Source organism: Gymnoscopelus braueri (assembly GCF_963280865.1).
Source record: "Gymnoscopelus braueri genome assembly, chromosome: 19".
In the NCBI taxonomy this organism is placed as follows: domain Eukaryota; kingdom Metazoa; phylum Chordata; class Actinopteri; order Myctophiformes; family Myctophidae; genus Gymnoscopelus; species Gymnoscopelus braueri.
In genome coordinates, this window is record NC_137621.1 from 287,501 (window position 1) to 300,904 (window position 13,404).

General features: G+C 44.1%; 1 protein-coding gene across 1 annotated transcript in view; it reads right to left on the reverse strand.

Moving 5' to 3' along the window:
* The window catches only part of dglucy (D-glutamate cyclase), a 27,954-nt gene extending 15,324 nt beyond the window's left edge, over positions 1–12,630 (reverse strand). Inside the window, exons 1-2 of the mRNA XM_080414514.1 lie at positions 12,509–12,630; positions 8,019–8,086 (exon numbers count right to left, since the gene is read on the reverse strand). Of these exons, the coding sequence (XP_080270640.1) occupies positions 8,019–8,085 (67 nt within the window). The 5' untranslated portion in view covers position 8,086; positions 12,509–12,630. The remainder of the gene's footprint in view (positions 1–8,018; positions 8,087–12,508) is intronic.
* Between the last annotated feature and the right edge of the window lie 774 nt (positions 12,631–13,404).

The following is a 13,404-nucleotide window of genomic DNA, read 5'->3' on the forward strand; positions in this document are numbered from 1 at the left end:
TCTAAATACGACAAAACATTTCAAAGATTCATGAACAAGCACACGATTCCACAGTAAGTTGAACATTTTAAAGTGTGAATGGTGTTTCTAGGTGTAAGCATGTAGGACTCCGAGGGCACATTTTTTTTTGCCACTGGCAGATTCGTCTGGTCCCACGCTATGTAGAACTAGTAGCGTGCCAAAAATGTACAAAAGTATTGGCATCAAAATATACTTTAAGTACCAAAGTACTCACATCTCAAAAGCACCTCAAAATTGTACTGTGCATTGTAAGCACTTGTATAGTACTTGAGTAAATGTACTTAATTAAAAAACATATCTGTAGTGTAACAAATGCAGCCGCAGTGACTTTACGAAAACATGGGGGCATTTCTCCTCTGTCCTTCTCTCTCCCTTCCAGCAAACACCATTAAGTGTGTATTGGAAAAGCTGAAAAGACTGTGAGATCCACATGTGCTTTAAAGTGGGATAGCTTCAAAAGTATAAAAGTGATCAAAAAGTTAAACACAGCAATGGGAGTCATAACGTACCACAACCTTTTAAACTTTAAATGGAGTCTGTAAGTTAAAGCATGCTGAAGTAACATGATTGTAAACAAGTGAATGAAAAAGGGGTTTTCAGTCGAAATAACATTGACTTTCCCATAGACTTTTTTGTGTGTTAAAAAGTTAAATATTTCAAAAACTACAAATTATTTCAAAAAGAAAAGTACAAGCATACGTGTCGACAGTAAGCTGGACACACACACACACACACACACACACACACACACACACACACACACACACACACACACACACACACACACACACACACACACACACACACACACACACACACACACACACACACACACACACACACACACACACACACACACACACACACACACACACACACACACACTTACCGTCTGCCAGACCAGTAGTGGTTTTAATTCGAGGATCCTCTCCTCTGATTAATAATCTGAGCTCAGATGGACTCAAACTACCTGCTCGCTCCATTGCTCTAGCCTCGTGTAGTCAGACTATATCACTGTTACTGTCTGTCTGTCTGTCTGTCTTAGCCTCGTGTAGTCAGACTATATCACTGTTACTGTCTGTCTGTCTGTCTGTCTTAGCCTCGTGTAGTCAGACTATATCACTGTTACTGTCTGTCTGTATGTCTGTCTTAGCCTTGTGTAGTCAGACTATATCACTGTTACTGTCTGTCTGTCTGTCTGTCTTAGCCTCGTGTAGTCAGACTATATCACTGTTACTGTCTGTCTGTATGTCTGTCTTAGCCTTGTGTAGTCAGACTATATCACTGTTACTGTCTGTCTGTCTGTCTGTCTTAGCCTCGTGTAGTCAGACTATATCACTGTTACTGTCTGTCTGTCTGTCTGTCTTAGCCTCGTGTAGTCAGACTATATCACTGTTACTGTCTGTCTGTCTGTCTGTCTTAGCCTCGTGTAGTCAGACTATATCACTGTTACTGTCTGTCTGTCTGTCTGTCTTAGCCTCGTGTAGTCAGACTATATCACTGTTACTGTCTGTCTGTATGTCTGTCTTAGCCTCGTGTAGTCAGACTATATCACTGTTACTGTCTGTCTGTATGTCTGTCTTAGCCTCGTGTAGTCAGACTATATCACTGTTACTGTCTGTCTGTCTGTCTTAGCCTCGTGTAGTCAGACTATATCACCACACACACACACACACACACACACACACACACACACACACACACACACACACACACACACACACACACACACACACACACACACACACACACACACACACACACACACACACACACACACACACACACACACACACACACACACAACCTGTTTCGTATGGTGGCCGCCATATTTCCGGGGGGAACGGGCACTGGCCAATCACAGCGTGTTGACTACTGGCCAATCACAGCGCGTCTTTTCCAGGACTTGTCAGAATCTAGTTGTCCCGCCCCCACCTGCCTCTGATTGGCCTACTGAACGCCCCTTCTGTGACGCACGCGGAAATTTCCAGCTGCCCCCCCGGAAGCGGAAGCGTGTCCGCCATACAGACGCTTCAGAGCCAGAGGAGGCGTCTACCTTTATATGTCTATGTGACCTTTCACCCAGGATGTTACATATAAACATGTGACCAACTAAAGAGGTGACCGTTCACCCAGGATGTTACATATAAACATGTGACCAACTAAAGAGGTGAACGTTCACCCAGGATGTTACATATAAACATGTGACCAACTAAAGAGGTGACCGTTCACCCAGGATGTTACATATAAACATGTGACCAACTAAAGAGGTGACCGTTCACCCAGGATGTTACATATAAACATGTGACCAACTAAAGAGGTGACCATTCACCCAGGATGTTACATATAAACATGTGACCAACTAAAGAGGTGACCATTCACCCAGGATGTTACATATAAACATGTGACCAACTAAAGAGGTGAACGTTCACCCAGGATGTTACATATAAACATGTGACCAACTAAAGAGGTGACCGTTCACCCAGGATGTTACATATAAACATGTGACCAACTAAAGAGGTGACCGTTCACCCAGGATGTTACATATAAACATGTGACCAACTAAAGAGGTGACCATTCACCCAGGATATTACATATAAACATGTGACCAACTAAAGAGGTGACCATTCACCCAGGATGTTACATATAAACATGTGACCAACTAAAGAGGTGACCATTCACCCAGGATGTTACATATAAACATGTGACCAACTAAAGAGGTGACCGTTCACCCAGGATATTACATATAAACATGTGACCAACTAAAGAGGTGAACGTTCACCCAGGATGTTACATATAAACATGTGACCAACTAAAGAGGTGACCATTCACCCAGGATGTTACATATAAACATGTGACCAACTAAAGAGGTGACCATTCACCCAGGATGTTACATATAAACATGTGACCAACTAAAGAGGTGACCATTCACCCAGGATGTTACATATAAACATGTGACCAACTAAAGAGGTGACCATTCACCCAGGATGTTACATATAAACATGTGACCAACTAAAGAGGTGACCATTCACCCAGGATGTTTCTCAATAACAGATTTCCTGGAAGCTCGCCAATGATCCTGAGACCAGCTTATGAACAAACAGTATTTCTGAATGATTGTGACCTTGTCATATAATCGGTCCAGGAATATAAAAGAAGACATGTCACAGGTTGTTTTATAATCACAGTTTTTTCTACGTGCACAGTACGTAGTTTTATTGAGGATCTAAACATCGTTTCTGTCAGGATCTGCATTGCTTGTGTTGTTTTGAAAGTGTGTTCCTGAATCTTATTTTGAAGTATGCTCTTGTGTTTCCTGTCTTCCATTGTGCTTGTTACTTGTCTTGTCTCACCTTCCCTGATTTATGGTTCATGTGTATCACCTGTGTCCTGTTTGCCCCAGCCAATCCCTGTGTTTATTGTCTGTTGAGTTCACCTGTGTCCTGTTATCCTTGTGTGTATTTAAGCCCTGTGTTTGGGCGTGTTGCTTTGTTGGATTATTGTGTTTGTATCCTGAGTTTCCAGTCTGTTCATGTTTTCAGTTGTCAATTAAACTCTGTCTTCCACTTCAAGTTTCTGACTTCCGTGCATTTGGGTCCTACTAGAAAGACGTCTTGACATAATAATCCAACCACTATTGGACCCAGCAGGAAGAGTTTTTGTTTAGTTTTTTGTTTTATTCAAGATGCCAGCAGTTTGGAGCAAGCTGCTAATGGACCTAGTGGGTCCAGGTCTGTCTGTGCACACACCTTTGACACTTGCCTGCACTCTGCCGTCTCCTGCCCATGCCATGCCCACCCAGGGGCCCCACGTTCCTCATCCTGAGCGTTATGGAGGTGATCCTGAGACCTGTGACTCTTTCATTGCCCAGTGTTCGGCAGTTTTTGAGGACCAGGCACCTGCCTTTTCCACTGAACATTCCCGCCTGACTTATGTGAGGTACATGCTCACAGGAGAGGCCCTGTCCTGGGCTATTGATGTGTGGGAGGAGGAAAGGGAGTTTTGCTCCTGTTACTACTCTTTCACAGCAGAGCTGAAGAGAGTTTTTGGTTCTCCAGTGTCCAGCGTTCAAGAGCCCGTGCTGCCCAGTACCACAGAGCCCGTGCTGCCCAGCACCACAGAGCCCATGCTGCCCAGCATCACAGAGCCCGTGCTGCCCAGCACGCCGCTGCCCAGCACGCCGCCGCCCAGGTCGCCGCCGCCCTGCTCGCCGCCGCCCTGCACGCCGCCGCCCTGCTCGCCGCCGCCCTGCTCGCCGCCGCCCTGCTCGCCGCCGCCCTGCTCGCCGCCGCCCTGCTCGCCGCAGCCCTGCACGCCGCAGCCCTGCTCGTCGCTGCCCTGCTCGCCGCAGCCCAGCACGCCGCAGCCCTGCTCGCCGCAGCCCTGCTCGCCGCCGCTGAGCTCGCCGCCGGCCTGCTCACCGCCGCCCTGCTCGCCGCCGCCCAGCTCGCCGCCCGGCCCTCTGCCGCCCGGCCGTCCGCCGCCCGGCACCCTGATGCCCGGCACCCTGCCGTCCGGCTCTCCGCCGCCCGGCATCCTGCTGCCCGGCCCTCCGCCGCCCGGCCCCCCGCCGGCTGGCACCCTGCTGCCCGGCACCCTGCTGTCCGGCCCTCCGCCGCCCGGCACCTTGCTGCCCAGTGCTGCTGACACTCTGCTGCTTAGTACTGATGAACCCTCGTTGGCTGTCCCTACACCTGCCTGTTCCATGATGTTCCCTGATCCTGTCTGTCCTGACTCCGCACCTGTCTGTCCTGAGCCGACTCCAGCCCAAAACCCATTTGAGGGGTCTCGTTTGGTCGTGTTCAGGGGAATCCGTGGGTCCTCCAGAAGGGGGCGTGATCGCCATGGTTCCCGACACCCCCAACACTCCCTGTTGCCCAGCGCCCTGGAGTCCCCGCTGCCCAGCGCCTTGGAGTCCTTGCTGCCCGGTGTCCAGTGTGTCTCGCTACCCATCGTTCACAAGGCTCCACTGCTGCCCAGCGCTACAGTTACTCCGCCCCCAGTCTTGCCTGTGATCTTGTTGGCTGTTCCCGCCAACACCCTGCCTGTCTTGCCAGATACCTCGTTGGCTGTCCCCACCTGCGTCCTGTCTGAGTCCTCGTTGTCTGTCCCCGCCTGTGTCCTGTCTGTGTCCTTGTTGTCTGTCCCCGCCTGTGTCCAGCCTGTGTCCTCGTTGTCTGTCCCCGCTTGTGTCCCGTCTGTGTACTCGCCGGCTGCCCCCGCCTGTGTCCCACCTGTTTCCTTGTTGGTTGGCCTCGCCGACGTCTCGCCTGAACCCCCGTCGGCTGCCCCCACCGACGCCCTGCCAGAGACTTTGTCAGTGGACTATGCCGATGCCCGAGTAGATGTCCTGTCGGCTGTCCCTACTGACAGTCTGCCGGGACCCTTGTCCGTTTCCCCCACTGACACCCCCGTTGAACTTTCTGAACTGCCACTGGTTGTCACTGCTGAACCCAACTCAGCACTCCAGCCATTGGACCCTGGTCCCATACCCAAGTCGTCGGGTCTTGGGTCTGCACTCCAGTGGTTGGACCCCGGGCCTGCACTCCAGCAATTGGACCCCGGGCCGGCACTTCAGTTGCCGAGTTCTGGGCTTGCACTCCAGTCGCCGGACCCCGGGATGGCTGTTAAGCCACCTGACCCCTGTTCTGTCCCCCCAGTTTTTCAGCCTTGCACCCCTGTTTCTCCGAATGTCAGCCCCTTTGTTCCCCAGGTCTCTGTCCCTCAGTTTCCCCAGGCTACTCTCTCTCCCCGGCCCCCCTCTGCTACGCTCCGCTCTGGAATGTCCTGTCTTTTGGTGAGGCCAACCAGCCCGTTAGCCGCTCTCCCTTTCTGTTTGTCTGCCTGTCTCCCTCTCTGCTTGTCTGCTAGTTTGTCTGCAAGTCTTTTCGTCCGTCTGTCTACTCCCCAGTCGTTCAGTCTTCCCTCTGACTTGTTTTTCCGCCTGTTAATGTGTCAGTCCACTTGTTTTTCCACATGCCTGTCTGTCTGTCAATTGATTTGTTTGTCACTTGGTCTGTCTCAACTTGTGCCTATGTGTTTATCTATGTGCCTTTCTGCATGTCTGTCTGTGTGTCTGCCGACCTGCCTTTCTGTGTGATTCTGCTGGTATGTTTGTTCGTCCTTCTGTCGGTCTCAGTCAGTCTCGTTGGTTGTGTGTAGTCTCTGTCTAGTCCTGTCTGTCTGCTCCACTGTCTATGTCTTGGTTTTCCTCTCGTCTGTCTGTCAGTGTTTCCTTGTTCTCTGTCCAGTTTATCAGCATTACAGATAGCCGTCTGCCTGTTGGCTCGTCTGTGTGATGTCTGTTGGCTGTGTTCTGTCTCTTTGTCTGGTTTATTGTGCTTGTCCTTGTGTGTGTCTTCTTGTAGGCCTGTGTGCTGGTTTCCTGTTCTCTGTCTTGTCTCTTTTCTGCGCGTTTCTTGTCACCTTTTCCCTGCCGGTGTCCTCAGTCCTTCTCCTCGTACTTGGTCAGTTTCCCCAGTCCTTAACTACCCTGCCCCGAGCCAGTTTTGCTCTGTCCTGCCCTGTCCCTGCCAGTTCAGTCCTGTTCCCCGGTGCAGTGCCCCAGTCCCTCCGCCGGACCCCCTCCTGTTTGTTGTTTTTGTGGGACGTCTGGTAGCCGTCCCTTTGAGGGGGGGTAATGTCAGGATCTGCATTGCTTGTGTTGTTTTGAAAGTGTGTTCCTGAATCTTATTTTGAAGTATGCTCTTGTGTTTCCTGTCTTCCATTGTGCTTGTTACTTGTCTTGTCTCACCTTCCCTGATTTATGGTTCATGTGTATCACCTGTGTCCTGTTTGCCCCAGCCAATCCCTGTGTTTATTGTCTGTTGAGTTCACCTGTGTCCTGTTATCCTCGTGTGTATTTAAGCCCTGTGTTTGGGCGTGTTGCTTTGTTGGATTATTGTGTTTGTATCCTGAGTTTCCAGTCTGTTCATGTTTTCAGTTGTCAATTAAACTCTGTCTTCCACTTCAAGTTTCTGACTTCCGTGCATTTGGGTCCTACTAGAAAGACGTCTTGACAGTTTCAGGCTCGGTAGTGAGACTGGCAATGATGGCTAGTCTGGCGATACTTTGGCCGTTCAGAAACATACTTTGTTCTCTTTAGATACCTCTATAAAAGTATAGTGTTCATTATACAGTGTTCACATTGAAAAGCAACACATCAGAAAACAATGTGTGATATTGTGTCTTCTTTCATTTTCCTGGACAGAGTATTTTATAAAGGTCTCAATCATTCAGAAATAGTGATGACAGTATATAGTGAGTATGTATAAGCTGGTCCACATGGCTCTCATTGACTGCAATCTATTCCATCAACCTCCCGGCTGCAGTTTGCCCAAACCTGGCAACCCTCCTGGATTCTGCAGGAGAATCCTTTTATTTCACCATTTCTCCTTCCAACTCCTTTTCCTCCACCCCCCCCCCCCCCCTAACAAACCCCCCTCCCCTAGAAAAAAATAGTCTCCTTTTATCTGAATAAAGCAACACACTAGACCAGATGTGGTGCTGATGGAGCTGACAGTGCCATGGGAGAGGAAGGACTGTATGAAATAATACTTATACAACATACCTGACATTACAGAAGAGTATTAATACTTATAAAACATACCTGACATCACAGAAGATTATTAATACTTATAAAACATACCTGACATTACAGAAGAGTATTCATACTTATAAAACATACCTGACATTACAGAAGAGTATTCATACTTATAAAACATACCTGACATTACAGAAGAGTATTAATACTTATACAACATACCTGACATTACAGAAGAGTATTAATACTTATACAACATACCTGACATTACAGAAGAGTATTCATACTTATAAAACATACCTGACATTACAGAAGAGTATTAATACTTATACAACATACCTGACATTACAGAAGGGTATTAATACTTAAGATACCTGACATTACAGTAGACTAGAGTATTAATACTTATAAAACATACCTGACATCATAGTAATAATAGAGTATTAATACTTACCAGAGAAGGTATTTATACTCCTGAGGTGCTTGAAGGAACATCTCAGAGCTCTGAGAACAGTCAACATACTGTGCGTGCACACACACACACACACACACACACACACACACACACACACACACACACACACACACACACACACACACACACACACACACACACACACACACACACACACACACACACACACACACACACACACACACACACACACACACACACACACACACACACACACACACACACACATTATTATGCTCAACAATCCAATCTGTGTCATAATTGTTAATGTGTATTTTCAGACATTTTATACCTTTCTATTCAAAAATAGCAGATCTACAAGCTCAGCGCAGAGAGACAGTGTAGTGTCTTTATTAATGTCTACATTACATTACATGCTATCTAAATGACATTACATTACATCACATTACAACTAAATTACATTACATTACATGCTATCTAAATTACATTTACATTACATTACATTACATTACATTACATTACATTACATTACATTACATTACATGCTATCTAAATTACATTTACATTACATTACATTACATTACATGCTATCTAAATTACATTTACATTACATTACATTACATTACATTACATTACATTACATGCTATCTAAATTACATTTACATTACATTACATTACATTACATTACATTACATGCTATCTAAATTACATTTACATTACATTACATTACATGCTATCTAAATTACATTTACATTACATTACATGCTATCTAAATTACATTTACATTACATTACATGCTATCCAGGGGTAGACATTAAGGGAAATTTGCCACTGGCCCTCCGGGCCCCTCCATTGTAACCACTGGCCCAGGACATTCGTCAAGTATCGATCCCATAATAAGGACAATTAATGAATGTGATCCCTTAAGCCCTAAAGCATGTTCATTAGTAACCCATTCTGATTTCCGAATGGGGAAATATGTAGATGTTTTTAAAAATGCACATTCTAGTAGAGCGGGATAGCAATACGATCGTGCACTTTTTGTAAGAAGGCTGAAACTTTCAGCATAATTAGTAAATAATATAACATTAATTTTCAGAAGGGGAGGGAAGTCAAATTTGACCTCTGAGGGGTCAAATCCAAGATGGCCGCCCGTTTACAGGGTCTGAATGTCTAAATACTTTAAAAAAACATTTAAGGCGTTCTTTCCAACTAAGTTGGGGTTGCCCATTAATTTGATGATACTTTGGAGTTTGCCAGAACCCAAGGACATACATTAAATCAAGGTCAAGGTCAAATGACATAGTAATAAGTATATTTTAGCTTGGACACTGGGTTATACTGCAATATAGTGAAACTGTTCTTCCATTTTGTGACAATGTGAATAATACAAAACAAATGAACAGAATAAACCCATGGTGGTAGTTTATTTTAATACTATATTAATAGTAAATGACAATAATGAAGGTTCAAGGCTTCTTTATAGTCACATCTTGCGTACAGAAAGAGGGAAAACAAGACCCAAAAAAAGACTTAAAAGTCTCCAGAACAGAGGCACAGTGCAGTACATTTGAGTGCAGCTTTGGCACACTTGCATCGTCCAGTACACCCTTTCGTGCAGCGACAGCGGATTAATTCATGGCACGATTTGGATGCTGCCGAAAGAGTGGTCCAAAATAGTTGCCACCCAGTTGTTTCTTTTGTCCAGCCCCATTCAGATGGCTCTGGCATCTCTGGTTCCAGTACCAATGCCTGGTTCCAACAGTTTGCCTGGTAGCAAGTGCGCTTGATGTGTTGCTTGAGTGCTGCCTGGGTTGGAGGAATGCTCTCTAGTGTTCTTTACTTCTGTGTGAAGAGATGTTTCCTGGCATCATTCACTTCCGTGCACTCACTGGTTCGGTCATACATGAGCACCACAAATCTAACTTGGCATGTAGTTCACTGAAACTTAGCCTCATTCACCTCTGGGAATGACCTCCAAGTTTCCCAGGCAGTCTCCTTTCCTCTGCCAGTGAATGCAGATACAGTGTCACACCCGGTGAAAGCGTGAAAGACTGGGAGTCAGACACTGTGTTGGAGTCATTGTGGCAACCATTTCATGCTACAACAGCTATGTACCGAAAGCTTGATCAAACACCAAAGGCAACCCACAGCTCATCGGAATGAAGCCAAAGACAGTACTACCACATCAGTATGAACAGTACGTATGGTCACCTTCTTACACCCCTTTAGCACAGTATCTGCCACATGCAGAAGCAGACAAGTGTCAGCCTCCTCTTGTGAACATGGGGCAAGGCAGGCCAAGTCAGCAGGAGAATCAGGAGAACAGACGACTCCACTTCCATTGGTTGCATAAAGTTCCTTGCCCTCTGCTAGAGGAATGTTAATTAATTAATTGTCTAAACCCCTTCAGATGTGCATTGTTGGTGTCGCCTATATAAGACACCCATGTTTGTTACACTGCCATTTGTTGATTCTGAGGAAATCATTGCACTATTTTTTTGGGCACATTTTTACCTTGACCTCGACCTAAATGCATTTCCTTGAAATCTGGTGATCTCGAAAGTATCACCAAATGAAAAGGCATCCCCTATTTAGTTGGAAATGATACTTTAAACATTTTTCTACTGTGCTTGGTTCCAAACTTTGGACTAGCGGCCATTTTGGATTTGACCTCTCACGGTCTTCAGAGGTCAAATCTGACTTCCCTCCCCTTCTGAAAATTAATGTTATATTATTTACTAATTATTAATTAGCGAGGGGGCCGCGTTTTTTCGATTACTTTTTCATTTATTTTATTTCATTTTTTAATTGTATTTATTTTTTTTCATTTAAAAAGTAATCGAAAAAACACGGCCCCCTCGCGTATTAGGAGGGCAGGGTGAGTCACCAGAACCAAGGACGGATGTTTTTGATGAATCTAACATGTTAAAAATGGAGTTTGAAGTTATAATGGGTTTGTATAGGAAGGGGGTGTGTCTGATAAAATGAATATCAAATATCTAAATACTGAATCAAGCAACTTAAAAATGGTCTGGGGGGCTCACAAAAGCCTGAGTAGACGATAAAATGACCAAAAGTTTTTTTGAAAGTGAAATATCCCTTTAATACCTGCATCAGAGCAATATTCTGATGACATTTTCTACATTCACACCCAGTTGTGGAAAGTAACTAAGTACATTCACTAAAGTAGGTTACTTTAAAATTGAAATACTTTTGAGTGGAAAATACTTTTACTTCTTCTTACATCTCAGAACAAGCTAAATATGGTACTTTTTACTCCACTGCAAATATTTGACACCTGTTACTATAGTTACTTTGCAGATTATAGATTATTATACAAAACATACGAGATAAAGGATGATGTATTATTAGAGGTTAATAATAAATTAAGTCATTACAAGTATTTCTACATTGTGGTATTTGATACATTTACTTTAAGTATAAATCCTGAGTACTTCGTCCTCCACTGTTCTTAAAGGGGAAATCCACCCATTTTCAATATTTAACTATGTCATTAATATAGCATAAAGGAGTTGTGTGGAAATAAGAAAAAATTAAAAAAAAAATTAACATTGCAAAAAAATTTAACATTGCAAAAAAATTAACATTGCAAATTACACTGTGATGACTCATCATGGTGTAATTTGCAATGTTAATTTTTTTGCAATGTTAAATTTTTTTGCAATGTTAATTTTTTTTTTAATTTTTTCTTATTTCCACACAACTCCTTTATGCTATATTAATGACATAGTTAAATATTGAAAATGGGTGGATTTCCCCTTTAAACCCCAGATTGTTGCTTGTGAAAAACAACAGATCTACAAGCTAGTTGATAGCTTGTAGATCTGTTGTTTTTCTCTGTCTTCTGAAATAGTGCTAACTTCACAGCTGCTGTAGCCCTGAAACATGACTGTCATACCATGACAGTCATGGTGCTACTTGTTCCTGTTTTATGAACATTCTATATTTACAACCCGTTCATCTACATAAACGTTCACATTACAAATAAAAAGCTCTGACCCCACGGCCATGGATGTTAGAAGTTAAAGCGCCTGGGTCTAAATACCCGTATCTTCAGTATTGTTCAATAAAAAGCTTTCTAATCCGATTGCCAGCCATTTTCTTCTAATTTTCCCCATATGCTTTAAACCGCCCCTATCGGTTGGGATGTGTACTGCACCCTAATACATTATGAAAAAAACAAAGACAAATGGCTGGCAATCGGATTAAAAATCTTTTTATTGAACAACACGGAAGATACGGGTACTTAGACGCAGACGTTTTAACTTGTTACATCCATGGCCGTGGGGTCAGAGCTTTATATTTGTAATGTGAAGGTTTATGTAGATGTACGGGTTGTAAATGTAAAACTTTCAAAAACCAGGAACAATAGTTGCGCCATGACGCTTGTGACAGACTAGCGTCATGTGAATCATGGATAGGCTACAGCTGCTCGTCTGATGAAACAATAAATCTCTTAATTACCTTTAATTACCTTTAATTACCTTCACAGGAAGCTGCTGGTTCCTTTATTAGAGGCTAAATGAAAAGCATAACTTATCATTAAAGCATCATTTATTGATGAACTACTATTAAACTCAAAGCCTCGGTGTAAATAATCATGTCACGTGACATGTTAGCAACCATGTGAGCACTTCTGCTGTCTCTTCAAAATAAAAGCTCATTTAATTCTCTATTGATTGATGTAGTTTAAAAGACATGAGAATAGTACATGACAGTACATAACAGTACATGGAAGTACAAATTCACAATACAAGGTCTACTAAACTGGAAGCACGCAGCTTGTTTAAGATGAGAACCCCTTGCACACAAATCATGATGACATATAAGAGGCAGACAGATATACACACTACTATACAGAATGTCATACAATCAGCTTTCAGGTTACTGGTATGAAGAGAGAAAAATATATATATATATATATACAAAAGAGGAAAATGAAGGGGGGGGGGGTAGGTTAAGACTTAGACAGGGGCCATTTTCGAATTGCAGCCTCCTGAAGGTGTATCTTTAGGGCAGTTTTGAAAGTGAGTAGGGTTTTACACTCCTTTACTCCTTTTGGTAGGGCATTACACAGTTTTGATGAATAGCATGAGAACGAGTTCATTCCCTAGTTGAGCCAAATCTGGGTTGAACATGATTTGTGGAGCTGCCTCTGGTGTTATGATCATGGACTTCAAAAACTATGTGCAAACTACACGGATAGTTTGCCAAGGATGGCCTCTTGACGTCACCTTCATGTTTACTATCAAAGCCAGTTGACATGTCATGACGTCATGATATGCAAAAGAACAGATCATCTAACTCAGTGGTTCTCAACCAGTGGTCCGGGGACCACCAGTGGTCCTTGGGGGGGTACCAGGGGGTCCCCAGCGAAATG